Here is a 22,446-nt window from a genome sequence, read left to right as displayed (position 1 = left end):
TAATTTTGATTCCCCTACTCCTTAGCTTTCCAAAAACGTATAACAAGTGCTTTGACCAAAACAATCGAGTGATTTTACAAAATGTCCTCAACTCCCCCCACTTCCCATAAAATTTCCTGAAATCCTCCATTTAGATTAGCCCCCCCATCAAGGTGAAAGCTTTCACTCCCCCTCCAGGGCAAAAGTTGATCCCCTCCCCATCTTCCTGGGGGGGATGATCCCATAGTTTCTTATAGTGGATTTGGCACACTGAAGATTGCTGTCAACTGTTTCACTAACTGTCTCACTTTTTATAAATTTGTATAATCAACAGGTATATACCATAAAAAAAATTCATTCAATTGCAAACTCTATACTATGTTGAGTATAATGTTGCATGGTTCCAACAAAATAAAATGGTTGATTCGCGATTAAAGTAAGTATTGTTAAACTTTTTAGTAAAATACTATATTGGCGATATCATGTTCAATAAATAGATGATTTTTGAACGAAATTTCAAATTATACTGCCTCTTGTTATTTAGGAATGACCCATCCTCACTGTTCCATTGTTTCATTGAAATAGATGCTTCAGAATCATTTCAAGGTACATTAATCACTTAACCTTTTTTATATAATAAGAATTTCGATGGACAATAATATTCATGAAAATATATAAAGAAAAAGTTACAATGCAGTTTATAGTTTTTTCATACACCAGCTAATTATGCTACCTTATTGGAACTAATTTTTGCTGGAATTAATTTTGTCGATATTGTTACTAACATATTTTATCTTTTGTTCTTATAGAGTAGATTAAGAGAGAGGGCTTGGCCCCCAAAAATATATATTATACGAAAGCTAAAAGTATATGTGTCAACTTCATCAATGGTAGCAGAATGGCTATGAAGATTAAGACACCAGAGTACAAAAGTGGTTACTATGAGAGATATCGGATTGAACTCGAAGTGTGGCGAGAAATTACCGACCTAGAAGCAGAGAAACAGGGCATAGCTATAGCCCTCACACTCCCAGAAGATGATGAAAGTGGAATTCGAGAGAAAGTTTTTGATGAGCCGTCTATAACTGACTTAAAAGGACAAGATGGTTTGGACAAATTACTGAGATTTATGGATAAAAAGTTAAAGAAGGACGATCTTGCTGACAGCTGGGAGAAATTCAGCACTTTTGAAGAATACGAGAAAAAGGAACAGTCTATTACTGAATACATTTCCAAATTCGATCAGAACTATAACAAAATGTCGAAAAAAGGAATGACCCTCCCTTCAGAAATACTTGCATTCAAGCTGTTGAAACAAGCCAATTTGGGCAATGAAGAGAGACTTCTAGTGTTAACTGGAATGGATTACAAAAACAAGAAAGAACTTTATGAACAAGCGAAACTTTCTTTGAAAAAGTTTAAAGGGGACCAAGTCTCTGAAATTTCCAATGGTGTGAAAGCAGCAAACCTTGAAACTGTTTGCTTAACGGAAGATGAAGTCTTGTATACAAATCACCGACAACAAAACAACAACGGAAGACGTGGCCGTGGCAGTTATCGTGGAGGTGCTCATCGTGGAGGTGCTAATCGAGGTGCTTATCGAGGAGGTGCTCGTTCCTGACCACAACAAAATTGGCAGCAGCAAGAATCTGATTCTACACGTCCTTCCAGAAAGATTAATCCAAAGAACTCTGAAGGGAAACTATTGACATGTGCAAGCTGTGGTTCATATAGACACTTACTTCCTGAATGTCCAGACAGCTGGGAAAATCTTGCTAAAACTAACAAAAACAATTCGCAAGAATTCTGTCTCTATACTGGAGCAGATACATCCAAACCAGATAATGCACTTCTTCGCTCAGAAGCTGCATTTTGTGCCGTGCTTGACTGTGCTTGTTCGAGCACAGTTTGTGGAACATCCTGGTTTCAGAACTATACTCAAATGCTCAATGAAGAGGAGAAGAAGAAAATCAAGCAGTTCACTGGAGGCAGACTGTTCAAGTTTGGCGGTGGTGAAGTTCTTCTTTCCTCAATTGCCTGTTACGAAATCCCTGCGTATCTTGCTGGGAAAGAGATAACAATCGTTACTGACGTTGTCGATTCTGACATCCCTCTTTTGCTGTCCATCAAAGCAATGAAGAAAGCAGGTATCATCCTCAATCTGGTCAACGACTCAGCTGAGATCTTTGGCAAAGTTGTATCCTTAAATCATACATCATCAGGACACTACTGCTTCTCAATTGCCAAAGAATTTGATGTTTCTCAAGTGTTTGCAGTCAAAATTGCAGAACTGGAAGATAGTGACAGATACAAAGTTTTACTGAAGCTGCACAGACAATTTGCGCATCCATCGATGGTGAAGCTGATATCCCTTCTCAAAGATTCCAACAGTTGGTCAGACGAATTTAAACCCCTGCTTCTGGAAATCCACCAAAGATTTGAGCTGTGCCAGATGTATCCTACAACCCCTCCACGACCAGCCGTTGCGTTGCCATTAGCAGCCCAATTCAATGACAAAGTTGCCCTCGACTTAAAGAAGTGGGGAGATAAATGGATTCTCCACATGATAGACATGTGGTCTCGTCTCACAGTGTCAAAGTTTATCTCTCGTAAGAAGCCAACAGAAGTCATCGACAACATCATGCTGCACTGGTGTGGTGCAGGATATGGCATTATGTCAAGTATCGTTACAGACAATGGAGGTGAATTCAATGCTGATGAAATCAGAGAAGTGTCTAGCATCTTGAACATCCAAACAGTTACAACAGCTGCAGAGAGTCCATTTCAAAATGGTTTGTGTGAAAGGAATCATGCAATTACTGACATCATGCTTCTCAAGTTGAAAGAACAATGTCCACGAACACCAATTGACGTTCTTCTAGCATGGGCAAACACATCACGAAACAGTTTGCAAATGTGGCATGGATTCAGCAGTTACCAGCTTGTCTTTGGCAAGAATCCCAACGTACCAAATGTTATGACAGACAACATTGCGGCTTTGCAAGGCACAACATCTGAAACCCTTGCTACTCACCTAAATGCTTTACATGCATCAAGAAAAGCATTTATTGAATCTGAATCCAGTGAGCGTATTCGACGTGCTCTCTACAGCAAGATCCGAGTATCTGAGCAGATCTTCAACAATGGCGATCGAGTGTTCTACATGCGTGAAGGTTCAAAGGAATGGCTTGGCCTAGCCAAAGTGGTGTTTCAAGATGGCAAAGTGATATTTATTCGTCACGGAGGAATAATGGTTCGTGTTTCTCCAAATCGTCTCATAAAAGCACCAGAGGATCCAACACTTACACCAATGGAAAACAATGCCAAATCGCGTGGAGAAGAATTTTGAGCAGCCAATACAGACACCAATCAATCATAAACCCTTGGTTGAAGTTTTGTCAAAACATGATGGATCCAGATCAAAAACATTCACTGAGGGAGATGTTAGTATCAATAAAAGAACCGCCAGAGGTGATAACGATCCACCAAATCCAGACGAATCAAAAAGACCAGCAACACCAACAACAAGACAGGGACCGTCATTATCTGCGTCTCCAACAGTTTTAATGATGCAATCTCAGTTCAATCATCATTCCAGAAAGAAGCCACATCATCTCAACAATCGCCTATCATCTCTTCCAAAGCTTCACCTAAAGATTCTACATCCAAACGTTCATCGAGAAATTCATCAATAACAGCTCCATCACCAAAAGATTCAGCACGTCAAACTGTGAAATTTAAAGACTCATCCTTAGAAACATCCACATCAAGAACAAAACAGACAGCAAAGAACCAGACGTTTCCAAAGAAGGGTGAAACCATCTCAATCAAGCAATCCTCAGAGTGGCAGTCTGCAAAGGTAATAAGTCGTGCTGGTGAAGCCAATGGGAAGTTCAAAAGCTGGTTCAACCTGGAAAGCTCAGAAGACCAATCTCCGATGGCTATTGATTTAGAAAAATGTGAGTGGAAGCAAATTCCTGATCCTCCTGAAGAAGTCAATATTGTTATCATACCAAAGAATCAACAACAAACACCTGACTGTGAACGAGCAAAGCTGGAGGAGATTGAGAAGCTCAAACAATTCAATACCTTGTCAGTAGTTAAAGACGAAGGTCAATTTCGTATATCAACAACATGGGTGTTATGGGAGAAGAATGGTGGTGTCCGAGCACGTCTTGTTGCAAGAGGCTATGAGGAATCATTCAAAGAAAGGACAGACTCACCCACAGTTTCAAAGAATGTCCTGCGAACATTTCTGGCAATTGCGCCAAACACGAATTGGGATGTCAAGACAACTGATATCAAGTCTGCATTTTTGCAAGGAAAAACAATCTCAAGGGAAGTACATTGTGTCTCCTCCAAAAGAAACAAGTCGAAAGGAAAACTTTGGAAACTACAGAAGTGTCTCTATGGGTTAAACGACGCAGCCCGACAATTCTACGCAAGTGTTGCAGATGAGTTAACAAAGCAAGGATGTATACAATCAATTTTGTATCCAGCAGTCTTCTACTACAAGTTAAACGATTCTCTCCAAGGATTCATTGTGTGCCATGTTGATGATTTTCTCCATGCTGGAAACAATCGATTTGGAACGGACATTATCAAACCACTTCACCAAAGATTTCATGCTGGAAGATGTGAAGAAGAAACATTCAACTATGTTGGTTTTCACCTGACTCAAACATCAGATGGCATCACTATCTCCCAAAATGATTATGTTCAAAGTTTACCAGATGTTGAAATATCACCAGAACGAATGTCTCAAAAATGTGAAAAGTTAACTCCTGAAGAAACAACAACATTCAGAGCTTTGGTTGGCAAACTTAATTGGGCTGTTCAAGGATCAAGACCAGACTTCGCCTTCCACGTTGTCTATTTCAGTACAAAATTTAATGATGCAACAGTCAACGATCTAATACAACTAAAGAAATGTATCAGAAAACTGAAAGAGAGTTCCTGTGAAGTGATGTTTCCAACCCTTGGTCACCCAGGATCCTGGGGTATCACAGTGTTTTCAGATGCTGCACATGTTAACCTCAATGGTGTGAACAGTACGTCTGGTCATATTGTCTTTCTCACTGGAGAAAACCGACGTTGTGCATCGCTCTCGTGGAGTTGCAACAAGATCAAACGTGTGGTACGTTCTTCCTTGGCAGCAGAAGCATTGAGCTTACAAGAAGGACTCGAGGATGGTTTATATCACCAATCTATGATACAGGAGCTATTTGGCAAAAATTGTGCCGACAGTAAAAGCCTCATTGAAGCCATAAACTCCACAAAGCTAGTTGATGACAAGTGATTACGTATTGATATTGGTGCCATCAAGGAATCTATTCAAAAGCATGAAGCCGACGTTCGCTGGTGTCCAGGATCAAAACAGCTGGCAAACTGCTTGACGAAAAAAGGTTCCCAATCGAATGACCTTCTCCGTGTTATCCAAACAGGTCGCCTGGATTGAATGATGAGACTTTATACACAAAATGTTGTTATCTGTTGTTATTCTTATTGGTGATGATTTTTTAGTGACAGCGAATGTTCAAATTCTCGCTATTTTCTATTAACATTGTGACATTTTCTTTACAACGAATGTTGAAATTCTCGTTGTCCATTAACATTGTTGATCTTGTTGATCGTGATACAATAAAAGACCTTAACTCATGTTGATTAAACATGTCTCACGTAACAGTTGTTACATCACCATAGACATTGATCATTTTATTACATGGTCATGATTCATTTTGAACATTAAAAAAAAAAAGGAAGATCCTTCAATGGTTGGGATCATGCCTTTACTTTTATAGTTTTTGTTAGTTTTTATTTTTCACATTTTTATCCTACTGTTTACATTTCTTTTTATTTTCTAGTTTTTAGAGTTAGTATTTTTTATATCAAACATTCAAGAAACTAGTATGAATGTCGATATTGTTACTAACATATTTTATCTTTTGTTCTTAAAGTAGATTAAGAGAGAGGGCTTGGTCCCCAAAAATATATATTATACGAAAGCTAAAAGTATATGTGTCAACTTCATCAAATTTTAGCGTTTTTCGCGGTTTTTCGTCAAAATCACGAAAATTTGAGCCCGTAAAAAATTTTGAGAGTTTAAAACCGCGAAAATCAATTCCCGCGAAATACATTTTTTTTCTAATTTTATCGAAAAATTTGAAAATTAGTTCCAATAAGGTATGTCCATATTGGACACGTGAATTTTAATTAATTGTTTATCGTTTCTTATTTTAACTATCATGTGAATCTCCAAGCAATTTTTTTAAGTACATAAAAATCTTCCAGTGTGATACCGGCAAAACTATTGTCATCTTGCCGGTAACACTCGAGCCCGGGGGGGCACTGGGTTTGCGAACTGACGGTATGTGCGGGCCAAAAATTGGCTTTTAAAATTGCACCCTTACAGTGCAGCAAAATCAGTGAAAATCATACCCTTAGTTAGAGTGCATTTCCCTCCAAATTTTCGATCCCTTTCGTGCAAAAAATGGTCAAAATTCTAGTATTTTTGGTCAAAATATCTAGAATTTTCAAGAATTTTCTGAAATTTCTACCCTTACAGTGCATCTTTAGTTTTTCCGACCCTTACAGTGCATTTTAAACATATTGGAAAAGGTACCCTTAGGACCCGCACATACCCGTCGGTCCTTTTTGCCCAGCTGCCCCCCCCCGGGCACTCGAGTCAATTACAGAGGTAATAAGCCGGTAGACAGTCTGCAGGCAACATTTGTCTAAATTCTATTTTTAGAACAGGATTTGGTTTAAGTAGAGACTTTTACTGGCAATCTGCTGGTAACTGCTGATAACGCAGAAAAATAGCCGGCAACTTGCCGGAAATAAAGAAAATTTGTTTACAGTATTTGCCGGCACTCTTTCGCTATGTCATCCGGCAATTTGCCGGCTACTGTTATTACATTGCCAGCTACACCAAACAGATAACTGGCAATATGCCGGCAAAAACAAAGCGGCTAATTGCCGGCAAGAATTTCATGTCCTTTGAATCGCTTGGATGGTCACATGTATAAGTTTATTATTTAAAGTGCAAGTATGTGATTTTATTTTATCTACACCAATGACAATGTTAGGTGTATGTTTAAATTATAAAGTGTTTTATCTTATTTTTAGATCCTAAAATCGTTCTTCAATATCCTGATGATTTTTCAGAAAAGGTATCATTTTTTATCACTTGTTATTCTACTATACCATACCACTAAGATATAATTCTAGTCATCAAGTCTACTTGTTTGAACTAATTTCAGCAACATAATTTTAATTAAGGATTATGTTATACTTTATAGGAGCTTATCCTGAAGCAAGTTCCAGGTTTTTGTTTCCCTTGTGAAGTAAAGAAGTAAGTATGGATTAAAATTTCATTGGTTTCTATATAACTACTACTTTTAAATTACCGGAGTGTTTTCTGTATTAGACTTTTAGAGGAGCATAAAAGCAGACTGTTGGAAATGGTTTTCCACTTGTAATAATAGTAGGCATATATCGTTGAAAATTGTTATATTGCTGCTTATAGGTTGACTTCTATCCTTAACTTTATTATTCTGTAGTTTTTAAGTAAGAAATTCAAGAATTTCCTGGTTTTTGTGTTTTTGATAGTTGTGAAAAATGAAATTAAAGGTGTGCATAAAGAGATTCTAAGACATTGCAATTTATTTGACACCAATTTTTTCTATTATCTTTTCTACATCTATCATTTTAGTGATGGCGTTGAATATTCCACTGTTGTACTGACTGATCTTGAAAGCAAATTTCGTTTTGGGTTTTGTCGATACCCTGCCAAGTCAACTAGATGTCTTTGTATTGTCAGGTATGGGTTTTTACCATTTTAGTCAAATTTTGGTACAGCTCTATAATTAACGTAAAAAGTAATTAATGTAATACAAATTGATGTTGCACTTTCAAAGCATTTACGGCTTTAGAATCACTTTTAGGTTATCCAATCTATTTGTGTTTAATGATGCCATCATTTATTTAAATTCTAATATTTCTAGCTATCTACCATGGTTCAAGACATTCTATACAGTGCTTGACAGGCTGTCACAAATAGAAAACAATAATGAAGAAAAGGCAAGACATCATGTTCTTAAATTTTCACCAGAATCTGTACATGCACATAATTGGAATAATCAAATTATGATCTAAAATTACAAATCCATTTCTCAGTTTTATCAAATGTGTGCACTTTTCCTGTAAAAATGGCCAAGTAATGGCTTAGTGACAAATTTAACCATTTTTACAACACAAATGGAATGCTTTATAGTGTTACTAAATTCAAAAGATTACAATTTTACTGATTTTTTAGGAAAAAGATTTTTGTGTGTTTTTGGAAACATTGAACAAAGAAATGATCCCTGATCCAGGCTCACAAATGTTCATGAAATTCAAAGAAAAGGTGATTAGAAATTTACTGTTGAAAATTACTGGAATAAAAAAATTTGCCTCTGAATAGACTTTCAAGCTTTCAAGTTGGTATAATTAAAAAACCTGGTATTTTTTTATGGAGAAAGTCGGTATTATAGACACTGATAGATGAGAAATTTTATAAAAGTTTTGTTACAAAAAGTGATTTGGTGTTATATCGGTATTATATGATGTTTTTTTATATTATTTAAAAATGCTTTTTTTTTGCCTTTTTCAGACATACACCTTTGTTGCTCCTGATACAACCAAATTACCCACTATTCCCGATAATGTACTTACGCTTTTTCTTATGTGTTCTTTCTTAAATTCATGGTAAAAATAAAACTTGAAATAGCTCATGTTTTGTTTTACCTTAACCCTCGAAATTTCGAATACGAAAACGTCAACCTGAAACCTGAAACCACTTCATCTCAGTCGGAATGACTATTATTTATATTAAAAAGATGAGAGTTATAGCTTTCCAATGATGATGCCAAAGTTTTTTGTTGCAACCCTTTATTAATCCTCATACTATTGTTTTTTTATTTTAGAGAAACCTCACAAAATATTATGCTAAAACTGCACCAGAAAATATGGTTCATATGTTTGTTAGGTATGAAAACAGCCTATGACTTCAGTGTTTTTTTTTTTGAGTTCAATATCATTCTGATGGCTCACATAATAATATCTTCAGCCACTATTTTCGTAGATAAATATATTTTTCATTACTTTGATTTTATCTTTTCCTCTAATATTTTTTAAGCCAAAAATAATCTTTTTCTTTTCTAGTATGCTGTTCGAAAGACGAATAATTGTGACATCAGAAAAACTCAGTGTGGTGAGAATTGTTAAGGCCGCTAATTTAGTAAATTTTAAAAGGTGACGACGAATAATAAATTAGACGTACTCTCCATTATGAAGTTTCTGCCATAAAACTTAGCATACCTTTGGGAATCATCAGTGTTGATAAGAAATTTCTTTTGTTGAATTTCAATTTCAAAAATCGCTTGTGTAAATAATCGTTTTAATTTTCCACACCTGAAGGTTGCAATGTTTCTAATTCTCTTAAGGTTATTTTTTAGTTGACTGCTATTGTTCATGGGTCGGTATCCCTTCTATATCCCATGCAATGGTGAGTTCTTTCGGAAGCTTAAAAGTATTTGTCATAGGTTTACATTTATTTGTTTTATGGAATAATGTTAGATCCAATTCTCACTTTAAAGATCCAATTCTCACTTTAAAGATCCAATTCTCACTTTAAAGATCCAATTCTCACTTTAAAGATCGTTGTGAAATTTGATTTTTTTTAAGAAATGAACATATCGCTGCATTTATTTCTTATTGAAACCCTTTAGATTTTCATTTTTAAAGCGATAGAAAAATGGATAATGATTTTAAATTTCTTTCCATAGGCAACACATTTTCGTCCCTGTACTGCCATCACATCTCATCGACTATTGCTGGTAAGAGTGTTTCTAAAATAAGAATAAAATTCGTCCTTTTTTTCTTAATGCAACCTTTAAAAAATAAAAATAAATGGTTATTGCTCTTTCACTCTGTCGCACACCGTGTGATCTTAAGTTACTATTACATCTCATACAGTCTCAGGGGTGCCGTCAGTCCTAAAAAGATTTCCTAGGCCTACGCAAACCCCTCCCTCGCGAATAACTCTGTAAATACTTCTTTCTTTGAAATTGTCTCATAAAAGATGTCACAGGTGCTAAGGGTTTGCCCCCTACTAAATGTAATTACTTAATTTTTTTATTTTTAGTGCACCAATGCCGTTTCTGATTGGAGTTCATTCATCTTTAATGCCTGTAAGAATACCATTTTGGAATTTTAAGTGTTGCTCTTTTGAATCCATTTTTTTCTCATCAATATTTATATATCAGCAATCTAAACACCCTTTATTTCAAATATTGACAAATGAATTATAAGTAATAATGTATACCTCTTTAGAACAGTGTAACAAAGCTTTGAAAATGTTGAGAAAAAAACAGCCAACAACGAGCCTAAATTGACTGCAACTTGGCAACATTGAAAAAAGTGTGTTTTCTCACCTTTTAGAAAGTGCGTCAAATGCCCATGAATGAGGTTGTCATTCTCAATGCTGATACCAATGAAATGGAGGTTCCAGATGATGAGTTGGAGAGTTGCTTCCCTAAAAGTATCATTACCAAACTGGTCAAACGTCTCTCACGCACCGACAGAGCATCTCAGGATTACGTGTCTAGTCTGTTTCTAGAAGCACTGGCAGACTTGATTGGTGGCTACAGAGATGCATTGAAATTCGTAGATTCCCCTGATGTAAGTAAAGATTTATAAAGTCTTTTCACTGATTTAAAGTCTGTCTCAAAATAATTTGCAGCTAGAGACAAAAATGGCTGTAACTTTTGATAGAATTCGAATCAAGTTGCGACTTTGTGCTTGTTAAAAAGATATTTGTGAGTGGAATATTATCAAGGTAAAAATTTGAGAAAAAAAAGAAAAATGAAAATGAAAAATGAAGAAGAAAAAAATCAACTTCTTGTAGAAATGTGGTATGATTACCATTTTCACAGGAGTGATTCTTCAATCTTAGATTATCATCAATGTCAAAAATGTTTTTCAAAAATATTCATTTAATCAAAAGATATCAAACAAAGTTTATTGCTGGTTGATTCTATAAAGTAGTAAAAAACAACAAAAAACAGCCTTTTGTCGACCAACCAGCAATAAACTTTGTTCGATATCTTTTGATTAAATGAATATTTTTGTAAAAATTTTCAGTGATGATGATCTAATATTGAAGAATCACTCCTGTGGAAATGGTAATTATACCACATTTCTACAAGAAGTTTTTTTTTTCTTCTTCATTTTTCATTTTCATTTTCCTTTTTTTTTCTCAAATTTTTTACTTGATTCGAATTCTATCAAAAGTTACAGCCATTTTTTCTCCAGCTGCAAATTATTTTGAGACAGACTTTACAAATCAAACCCAAAATTTCTTGAATATTGTTATGGCTAACCAATTTAAGGAGGGGCTCACAAAAATTAGAAACTGTTTGCATTACCTATAATCTATACCCGATTTCAGCTTGACTTTTTTAAAGGTTTTATGATAGCTATCTGATTGGAGTGCGTCAACAAAGCTTTTTAGCCAAGTTATCGCATACAATTTTCGAATAGAAAATCTTCTTGATGTTATTTGTATTTAATTCACCAAATTTTTATTTTTGCCTATTCCAGGGTGGTAAAGTGATCTTTGACGATGAAATGTTTTTAAATTCAAGGAAACCTCATAGAAAGCCTTTCCTGGAAAGTATGCTGGCATTACAGTCCTTCAGACAGGTTTGTGAAAGTTTGAATAATGTTTTTTGAAGCAATGATGGCATGGCTAGAGAAATAGCAGATTATGAATTCCTTTAACACCCGTCAAACGTGACGACAACCTTTTGAATAAATGCTTGTGTTTCAAGTTAGCCAATACAGTGTTCCGTTGTTGTTTTTTTACTTCAATCTTTTATTAGCTTGACTAAACTCATTTCTAAAAATTGACCTTCAGACTGGTAAAGAAATAGATTTACCACTTAAACTAGGCCGAAAGTTAGATACAATGCAATGCAGCCTAAAGTTAGATAGACTGGAAAAATGAAGCCCACCAATTCCTTTTTTTTAATCATCCTCATTTTGAGGAGAAAATATATATAAGTGTTTTGTCTTCTTAATGGATTTGATATTATCTTTCAGTTGATTGCTGGTCGTTTGGACTTGATTAATGACGGGGTCGGATTCGTTGATATCTTCGAAAAAGCAATCATCAAAAGAAATAACGGTATTATTACCATCAAACTTCAATGACTTAGTGACGATAAACGTCAAATCAAAAACAACTAATGTTATTTTAGAATGGGCTTTTCCAGAAAAAAACCGTACACCCCCTGTTGAGGAGCTCCAACCTTTCGTGACCTACCCCCTTGGAATTCCAGGCAATTTTAGGATCATACCCCTCTGGAATTCCGAATTTTTACAAATTTTCAATCATTACCCCCTTGGAATTCCGCTTATTTTTGACAGATTTTCGTCTACCCTCATGGAATTCCACTGCATTTCAAACCTTACCCCCTTGGAACGGAAATGGACCTCCTCAACAGGGGGTGCACGATTTCTTTCTGGAAAAGCCCAATACTCCATAATTCCTAACCCTTTTTCTTCAACGATTCTCCCTGAATCTGCATAATTAAAGGTTTGTAATTTCCTATAACGTATAACAAGACGAATTGAATATATTCTCATCGTAATTTATTTAGATGCAGCTTCTGAAACAAAGTTGGATGCTTTCAAAGATAAAATGAAAACGAGCAAAAATAAAGTGAAGGTATCTAACAACAACTAAGTTTAATACGCTTTATAGGCCGGTGGCAATGAATCCTTTATTGGATGTCAAGTTGGTTGAAAGCGTGAAACAGACTTTTTTCACAAATAAAGTTTTGTCCAACGTAAATTTTAAACGCTTTTCGACCGCCGGAGGCGGTTTCTTTCATAGTGGTACGCTAATCTCGTTTTGCCTTGGCTCATTACTTTGTCTACCATTTACTTTCCGTTTTTTTAACTAGATTAACCAGGTGTTTCTCTTTTTTTTCCCTGAATGTCTTTTATTCGGAATTGAATAATCGAGACATGAAAAATGACTATATTGTAATCTGTTTTCAATGAATAATCTAAAATGTACTGGAGATGACATGTAGGGCGTTAATAATGTGCGCGCGCTCTTTCACGAGCGTGATGCGTGATGGAAGGCGGTCGTTTCAGTGTGGTTTAGATCCACACTGTGACCTAGTAGTACTTTCTTACACATATGGAGAAAATTAAATTTTTGTTTGATTTTTTTATTTCGAATATAAATGGTTATCTTCTTTTCCAGAAAGGTGGCGGTGCTTTGAAGAAAAGTGTCGAAGGAAAATACAGTCATTTGAAAGGAATTGTACGTATCATCACACTTGTGTAATTTTTATGTTTGACTATTATTTTTGGACCTACCCCGGTGGGGTGGAGGTCCTATAAATTAACCTTTGTCCGTTCGTTCGTTCGTTCGTTCGTCCGTTCGTTCGTTCGTTCGTTCGTTCGTTCGTTCGTTCGTTCGTTCGTTCGTTCGTTCGTTCGTTCGTTCGTTCGTTCGTTCGTTCGTTCGTTCGTTCGTCTCGTTCGTTCGTTCGTTCGTTCGTTCGTTCGTTCGTTCTTTCGTTCGTCGTTCGTTCGTTCGTTCGTTCGTTCGTTCGTTCGTTCGTTCGTTCGTTCGTTCGTTCGTTCGTTCGTTCGTTCGTTCGTTCGTTCGTTCGTTCGTTCGTTCGTTCGTTCGTTCGTTCGTTCGTTCGTTCGTTATTAGCTTTCCTCGTGATTGGCTCGTAATTTTTTCTGATTTTTTGCACAAAGATGTGTAACTATAAACCCTCAAATGTGACGGAGCCCGATTTTCGAAAAAAAAATTTTGGGCAAATTTGGGCCAAAAAACGGCTAAAGAACGGGTTTTTTGGACTTTGTGAAAAATTGGATCATTAACTTTTTCTGATTTTTTGCATGAAAGTAGGGTACTATCATAGGTAAAAGATGGCTCAAGCAGATTTTTTCAAAAAAATTTTGTTGGCTCAAAAAACGCATGTTTATCTATAAGAATCACTATTAATAAGCATACATCAATGTTCTTAGTTAAATTACTCAATTTTTTTATGAGATATGTGTTTTTTTGCTCATGAGGGCTACTTTTGAAGAATGTGTGTGTTTAGACATGAAATTTTGGCTGCTTGGCGTGTTTTTATAGAAAAACTGGCCAAATTCGATATTCATTTATAAGCACATTATCAATTACTTAGGTATAAGCTTTTCTCGAGATTGGCTCTTTGATTCTTTATGATTTTTTGCACAAAGATGCATAACTATAAACCCTCGAATGTGACGGAGCCCGACTTTCAAAAAAATATATTTTTGGGCAAATTTGGGCCAAAAAATGGCTAAAAAACGGGTTTTTGGACTTTGTGAAAAATTGGATTATTAATTTTTTCTCATTTTTTTGCATGAAAGTAGGGTACCATCATAGGTAAAACATGGCTCAAGTACATTTTTTCAAAACAATTTTGTTGGCTCAAAAAACGCATGTTTATCTTTAAGAATTACTATTAATAAGCACATGTTCTTAGCCAAATTACTCAATTTTTTGATGAGATGGATGTTTTTTGCTCACAAAGTCTTGAATATGAAAAAATATTTCAAGAGCATGAAATTTGGGTTTCTAAACGTTTTTTTAATAAGAAACAAACGACTAATTTTAATAGATCGTCACTATATGTGTTCTGAATGATTGTTTAATGGTCACGCTCACGTAGATATCAATTATATATGTGTTAAATGCATACCCAGGTAGGTCCATAAAAAAGTATCACTTGTTATATAAGAAAATCGTTATAATAGTTACCTTTTTATAACGTATCGTAACTCGAAGTATTGGTTAACTTTGAGCCTTCTTAACAATTGAATATATAGCTTCATCTTTTGTGGAACTATTGGAAACAATAATCTGTGAACAAACTCTCAACCTTGACAAGGTCCTTGTCAGTGTTCGCCACAAAAGGGATAAATTAATATACTCCTTATTAACATACTCTCGGGTACTTTGATTGTTTAGAATATTTCATGGTAAAAAGAATAACCAGAAGCGTCATGTTTTTTATTTAAAAACTGTATATTCGACCTTCACAACAAGAGGTCATCGTCAGAGTGTAAAAATCTATCAACAAGAAAATTTTTTAGAATTTTTCGTTTATAAAGCTTTATTCGATAAATTGAACAGTTTTGCACAATCAACGATCAAGGGAACCTCGTCCCCGTGTATCCCAGGGTTTATTTACGTTACTGATAGATGCCAGGCTATTATCTGGCGCTATCAGTAGGCATCAAAAAGCTGATAATAAGCAGGGAACAAGGAATTTGAGATCAAATTTCGATTACAACTCGTGATATTTCGTTTAGTAAGTGAATGTATCCATGCAACTCGATTGAAATTGGGTTGTCAGTTCGGTCTCTAAGCTATTTACTGACTGTTATTCGCTCAGATTCGCTTGCAAAAGTTTTGAACATTTGAATCCTAAGACCTTCTCGTTTATTCATCATCCGTTCTCAAGACATGTTTTTTTTTTAATTTCAGGCTTCGGAGATCGAAGTGAAAGAAGAAATGAAGGATATAAAGGTTAGTATGTGTAACAATTTTCATATCCTTCTCAAAAAGTTTGTGGTAGGTTTGCGCTTTAATCATGAATTTTACAAAAAGGAATACAAAAGTGAACCGAAGTGAGGCGAAGTAGTGTAGTGGCCATCGTTCTTGACTTCCGTGCTGGAGGTCAGGGTTCGTTTCCCACTCGGTGCTGCGATTCACTTGGCAAGTGAATGTACCTTGGCCCGGGTCAACCCATACCATGTGAGGGGAATAGGGTACCATCACTCTGATACAAGAGTATGGGGAGATATGCTGGACATGAATGTGGTGTGGTGTGGTGATGGTACTCATATGTTCAATACCTGCGAGAACGCAAGGCTCTCCCGTAATGTTCGAGTATCATCATCGATACAGCACGGCTCTGTTGTGTCGGGAGCACAGAGTACAATGTCTGGTAAGCGCTGTGATTTCCCTATCTAGGGGTAGGAAACATCCCGGGATAGGGCCCGGTCCGATGATATCGGAGGGTCAGCTTCTCTTCTCAGCTTCTCTCATACAAAAAAGAAAAACTAACTAGAAATTATTAGACCTGACAATAAATAATTCAGAATATAATAACCAAAGGGTTAAAATTTATTTTCATTGTTGTTTTACTATAAAATTTTGGAAACAAGATAAGCAATAACTTGTGCAGGGGCTATGGGGCAATTAAAGCATTTTTACCCTAATTCTTAATACTTATTGCCTCGGCCAAGCTAAGTAATACTTTCATATTGAATACTGTGATATTCAAAATGGTTATTCTAAAGTAAAAATTCCGTTTCTATTTTCAGAAAAAGTTAACGGATAAGATGAAGAAGAGGAAAAAGGAAAAGGTATTTTAACCACGCTTTCCGCTCACAAATACCTTATATTTCCTTGAATATTTTTATTTTTTTTTTATTTTCCGATTTATTTAACGTTGGTGTTACATAGTTATAATTAAATACTAATTTATACCAACTATTGACAAAAATGATTATATGAAAAGATAATTTCTATAAAACTATATAATAAAGTGAACCGTACATCCTGTGCCCAAGTTCAGGAGTTGCCATAAAGCCATTATGGTAATAACCGGGAGGGCACATTACTATACATTGTATAAAGTGAAACTATAAATTTTTAGGTACATATTTTACAAAGGCAAATATTTGTTAGGTTTATTACATTAAGTGAGGATTTAAATGAATCGATGGAAGGCTTAAGCTTAGTATTTTCGGGAATTTGGTTCCAAAGTAAGCTTCCACGAAATAAAAAGGATTGCGTTCCGAAACGATGGGAGGTAGCCTTGGGTATTGACATCAATATGAAATATGAAATTTCTTAATGCTACAAATGAATATGCGTGTTTTCATTCCTATGGTCGTGGTTTCAATGTTTGTTTAGGATTCCAGTGTCCTTTTCCATGAGGAACTTTTAGGTATTGATTATCTACTTTTTCGATGGTAAGTTGCCGGATCTGTAAACGAGTCGATTTGGCAATTGACGCCTTTGCAACGATGAAGTTTAGTCGAAGAATGGAATCTTTTTTCCTCCGTAAGCGGGGTGGTCTGCGTAATTTTTAAACAAATGCTAGATTGATTGGAAATGCGTAACATTAAAGCCTCATTTTCTCTTACCTAAGTAAGCTGAAAAATTCGATCGTTGCCTTCGGCTATATCTTATTCACCTCCTTTTACTTGTCATTTAAGAACACGATTTCTTCTTTCAGGCTGAACGTAAAAAAGAGACTGACTCTGTGGACCAAGTGGCGACGGTCAAAAGGAACAACTCGATGCCAATGAAAAATAACAACAAAATCTTACATGCTCCTCAACGTCATCAAACTGTATCTGATAGACACTCATTATATGCTTCCCTACCAAGAAAAGATGTAAGCTATTGGACGCTTCTTTGAAGCTTATCCTAATTCATTATCAAACGAATGAAGTAATTTTCAGGTGTCCGAAGTCTAGAAGATTGCTCATTTTTCCTCATGATAATAGTTTGGATAGCGAGAGCTTTTCATTTATGGCAAATGTAAAACGTTATTAGCTCATGTTTCAAACGTCTTTTCAAGTCTTCCTCTAATTGGGAAACCTCTCCATTTCTATTTATCCGACAGGTCACATCACCTGGTAAAGCGCCCCCACCTCGGCCGCCACGCCCTAAGAACGCCCATCTATCGCCTGGAGGCGTTGTCAACAAAGAAGAATGTCATTCAGTAGAGTTACCAAGGAAAACGTTAGGCGTGGATTCAACATCTTCAACAACTTTACCGCAGTCGAACAGTGAAGGGAATATTGTTGATTTAATGGAGATGTCCTCTTCATCCGCATCTTCCTCACTCTCCTCGTTTTCGAGTTGTTCACTCGCCAGATCGTTAGATTCACTCGATGTAAGTTTTGACTATTTTCTTTTGATGACTAATGTTAAGTTTCCTTGCTGTTAGTATATTGATGGGTAGAAGAAACCATCTTGGCACTTTCTATCGAGTTATAAATGTCGTTTCATGATTATTAATTATAATAACTTAATATTATCACGTGTCGTTTAACCGCTAGTTTAACCTTATGGTAGGCGAAAATAAAAAAATGTAGTGTTTCCGGAAACCGGCCGGGTGAAAAAATAATAATTTTCTGACCCGGACGCAGATTTCGTTAGTAGAGTTCTATTTCAATGATCTTAAATTATCAAAAAAAGTTTTTTTCCGGCCGGCCGCACGAGAGATTTTTTCTTTGACCCGCATTCCGGAAACACTACATTTTTTTATTTTCGCCTTACTTTAGGTATTTAGGTCCTTGCTTAAGACTTTCTTTCAAGATCTTCAAATTCTTTAGATATGAGTTTTATGTCGATAGTTTCTTTAAGTATTTATAGAACAGGAATAGTAAATTTGTTCTTTAGAGAGGTTCCTAAAATTCAGATTATATTTCCAGACTGTTTTGATCATATATTTTTAAGAGTTTCTTTAGATTGAAACGATTATCCAGCTTGCAGCGAAGAGCGGGTTATACAATGTTTCAAACAGTAATGGTGAGTCCGTGTCTGATAAAAACTAGGCTTGAAAAGCAGAAAGAACAGTTTGAAGAGATTTTTTGATTAACAGTTAAAGATGACTTGAACAAATTGCAGTAGATTCGACCAGGTTTACTTATATGTTTTTCCAGGTTAACCAAAGTATGAAGAAGCTAGGAGAAAGTGATGTGAAATCGGTTTTCGATTGATCACTGTTCAATACTTGTAAACAACAACTTTTTTTGACTTATCTCTGAAACAAATTTATTTAACACTGTTTAACCATTTTCCTTAAATATTCTTTCAAGAGCTCTGGTGGCTTTTTGAACCCTGCTTTCAAAGACCCTGCTTCTACAACCTCTCATCACCAACTACACGAGCCTGAAGGAACTTCAGAACATTTGATCTTTGAAACGGAATCGGCCGATTCATCACCAAAAATAACCGGTGCCAACCTGAAACGTGGTAAACCAATACAGCGGAATAATACACCACCCTCAGTGAAACCCGCCCGACCAGCTCCACCCCAAAGACCACCCCGGCCTGCCAGTAAAATTCAACAAAGTCCTACAAGCTCACCAGCTTTGGCACAAAATAGACTTGAAAAACATGACGAAGCTTTTATAGAAACTTCAGAATCACAAGATAGGAAATCGATGCTCTTACCGAATTCCCCTTTCTATACACCGTCTCAAGATTTACTTGGCCTGGATCAGTCACTTTTTCATGAGATCGGCTCAAGTTTATCAGAGGATACACGAGCGAGACTTGCTATAGATTCTCAAAATCAAACCCAACAACAACAACAACAACCAGCCTCAACACAGTCAAATCCCTCAAATCCATTTGTTGCACCGACATCCAGTGATCGTTCTTTATCACCAACAAACCCATTTGCACCCTCATCCAATACTTTAACCTCGAACATATCGTCAACTACGGTGCGCGATACAAGAGAAATAGACCTTGTTTTTGATGAAAACACAGATTCGGGTGGTCTTCACCGCTCACCTGTACTGACACGGGCGACCAGTTTTCCATTGAGGAACAGTACAGAGATCTCTGCTGATAGGGGAGATTCGAGAGGCTCAAGTGCGGATGTTTCTTCGGAGTTTGATCCTTTTGCGTCTTGTTTTGAAGATGCTAAAAAGGACTTCCAGTTATCAGACAAAAGGTAAGTTCTATATGGTATTATTAAGTTAACCAGGGGGAAATATTGCCTCGTTTCCTAAGCAACCCCTGTTTTAATACTCCAAGCGGTACAGATCCTACCCCAGGATAGTGTTAAGTTTTTAGACTCTGTTATTCCAGCCTCTGTCAACTCGCGGCCCATCTAGTGTTAATGATGTATAATAGCAATACTCGAACATGAAGTAGCGAGTTTATGTATTTGCACTTTTGAGGACGGTAGAGTGACTGATTTGGAAAAACCCGCAATTCCGCCCCGCAAAATCGAGGACGGTAAAAGTGCTGATTTACCGTCGTCCTCAGCTGGTCAGGATCTACTCAAATTAGAACCTTACCGTCTCCGTCGCTGAAAAACACACATACATAAACTCGCTAGTGTCGCTACAACGCCGAAATGTACTTTAAAGTTTGGAGAACCTGGGCGATTTAGTCTTTGATTTCAAGTCAATTTGACCCTCGTGTGTCGAAAAGGGGTTGCTTTTTAAAAAAATATGTTGATGGGTACCTCTGATGTCCTGCAAAACTTTAGCCTTTATATTAAATTAACAGATAAATACGTAGGTTTTAAATTAATATTAGTCTTATAATAGTTATTATTGAAAATTCTTTAGAGATTATTTTTTGACACTGTTTTTATAAACGTAAGAATTTCATATGGTATATTAGTAAGTCTTAATGTGACAATTATAATCCTTCCTTCATCTTTTCAATATTATTTATTTCGTTCGATTGCTAAGCTTCATTTTTAAAAATCCTTTAAAGTTTGAACTTTTAGCTAAATTTTCTTATTAATTTTTTGGTCTAATTTTTCAAAAAACTGAGTAAAATCTAAATGCTTATTAAAAATTTCATTTGAATAGATATTTAAATTTTTGTAGATCACTATAAAGAAAATTCAAATATTTTTTTGTAAGTCATGTCTTTCAGAATTTATTCAAGAAGCATATAATATAGGGGTACTGTCTTTGTCTTTGTCATCTTGTTTTTTGGTTGAGGGTCTGTGACATAGAGTGTGATCTAAATTTATAAGAATTTTCAACATTCACAATAGAAATTTTTAAGGTTTTTCTGTTTCTGAATTTGAATCAATCATTTTATAAAATTTTTCTTATATATTTATGCACACACATACACACACAATCTCACACAATGTCTTTAATGTCAGAAAAATTCACTTCCAGTAAATTGCAAACTTACAAACGAGATAATTTGGAAACTTTTATTTTTTCGAATCAGCCAAAGCAAGTTCCTCGCTGAAATTCAGTTTCGAGAATTTAAATTTGTACGAAATTCTTTAGCAAAAATTTCTGACATTAAAATATTTTTTTCTGATTTTCAGTAGTATTGCCTCAGAAGAAGATATTCCTCGACATTTTACAGTCATTTGACCTCAACATCTTTACAATTGCTATCCTCACTTAAAATGGTAATAAACTAGAAAATAAGTTTTTAATATGATAATGCACTTTGAATTTTTTAGTTTAGCACCATTGCACTTTGATGATATAACCTAGATATTTTGGTATGTGATTCTTTTGTTTTGTTTCATGGAGATATACATAAAATTTTTGCTTATGCTGCCATATATGGTGAAATAATTCAAAGAGTTCAACGGATTCCACGAGAGAAAAAAATAGGGAACAACTCAGTAAGGACTGTAAAAACTACCCTGATTTGACCTTTCCACACTTAAATCTTTCTCAATTTTTAATTCCATTTAATTTTAACCAATGACTAATCATGCTAACCGCTAACTAACACCTTTCTCACTTTCAGCCGACGGTTGATGAAAAATCATAACCATCTCTTTCGTACGGTTTCTTTACGTAATTTGCATCGACAAAAACGACAACCTGACGACAATATAACGACAAACGACGATATTGACGGTTACGACGATTTTTGTTTTAGAAGGACTAAATCTTTCTACGAGGAAATTTGATAACATTACTTGACGTTTGACTTTATTTTGACTAAGACTTGACATCATACTGAATTTCAACATGACTATGTGACTTTAATGTGAAAACTGACTTCGGACAAAGATTTGTATGATGGGGATGGGTTTATAAAGATTTTGAGTATTACTGTTTGACCAATTGAAAATTTAGAATTCATGAAACACAGTTATTTTGAAAAATTATTCAGCCTTCATGAAATGACTTTGATTTGATAATAAACAGGATAACTAAATTCCTTTTTTTTCATCTTAACCCTTTAAGTGCCACGGTCAAATTTTTCTAAGTTTTTTAAAGAAGATCAGTTTAAACCAGCCAGTTTAAACTTTAAAGGCTTATATCTTGTTTATATCTTGCTTATATCTATCTCCTATAGCTTGTTCATAGCTCGTTGGATAGCTTAGGGTCTCCTCTTTCTTCATCACAATACTCTCTCGTCACAACATCATACCGCTCTTATCAATCATGCATCACGTCTTATGACAAAGAGGGCCTTTAAAATATTTTTATTCAATTTTTACCTTTTTTTGTTACGTACGTAGGGATTCTTTTTATCAGCGGTCTTTTTTGGTCAGTTGACCTTATTTCGACAGGGTAAAATACGCTAAATTGTCAGAGATAAATGATTACATTACCATTATTTTATTCGTTTAAAATTTTATTTAATATTATACAGTTTAC

The 22,446-nt window shown here is 35.5% G+C and overlaps 1 protein-coding gene across 4 annotated transcripts; it reads left to right on the top strand.

The window, feature by feature from the left end:
* The first annotated feature begins 311 nt into the window (after positions 1-311).
* Positions 312-21,827, top strand: LOC136800979 (DENN domain-containing protein 1B-like). Of its 4 annotated transcripts, none has more exons than XM_067057591.1 (25): positions 312-415; positions 524-585; positions 7,108-7,151; positions 7,281-7,333; positions 7,694-7,801; positions 7,986-8,061; positions 8,297-8,386; positions 8,633-8,686; positions 8,946-9,007; positions 9,184-9,232; positions 9,477-9,526; positions 9,807-9,857; positions 10,166-10,211; positions 10,462-10,701; positions 11,623-11,724; positions 12,124-12,208; positions 12,684-12,751; positions 13,298-13,357; positions 15,572-15,613; positions 16,414-16,455; positions 17,334-17,495; positions 17,727-17,999; positions 18,928-19,793; positions 21,150-21,233; positions 21,584-21,671. In XM_067057591.1, exons 1-24 carry the CDS (start codon positions 396-398, stop codon positions 21,193-21,195), a joined length of 2,751 nt encoding a protein of 916 aa, XP_066913692.1. In that variant the 5' UTR covers positions 312-395; the 3' UTR covers positions 21,196-21,233; positions 21,584-21,671. The 4 variants fall into 4 exon arrangements, with proteins under 4 accessions (XP_066913692.1, XP_066913691.1, XP_066913693.1 ...); XM_067057590.1 differs by having other exon boundaries at positions 21,147-21,233; XM_067057592.1 differs by lacking the exon at positions 21,150-21,233 and adding an exon at positions 21,288-21,329 and having other exon boundaries at positions 21,584-21,658.
* Positions 21,828-22,446: the final 619 nt, after the last annotated feature.

The sequence above is a fragment of the Clytia hemisphaerica genome, unplaced genomic scaffold (assembly GCF_902728285.1).
Source record: "Clytia hemisphaerica strain Z4C2 unplaced genomic scaffold, Clytia hemisphaerica genome assembly, whole genome shotgun sequence".
Taxonomy (NCBI): domain Eukaryota; kingdom Metazoa; phylum Cnidaria; class Hydrozoa; order Leptothecata; family Clytiidae; genus Clytia; species Clytia hemisphaerica.
The sequence above is the reverse complement of the archived record's forward strand: the minus strand, read 5'-3'. Positions and strand labels throughout refer to the sequence as shown.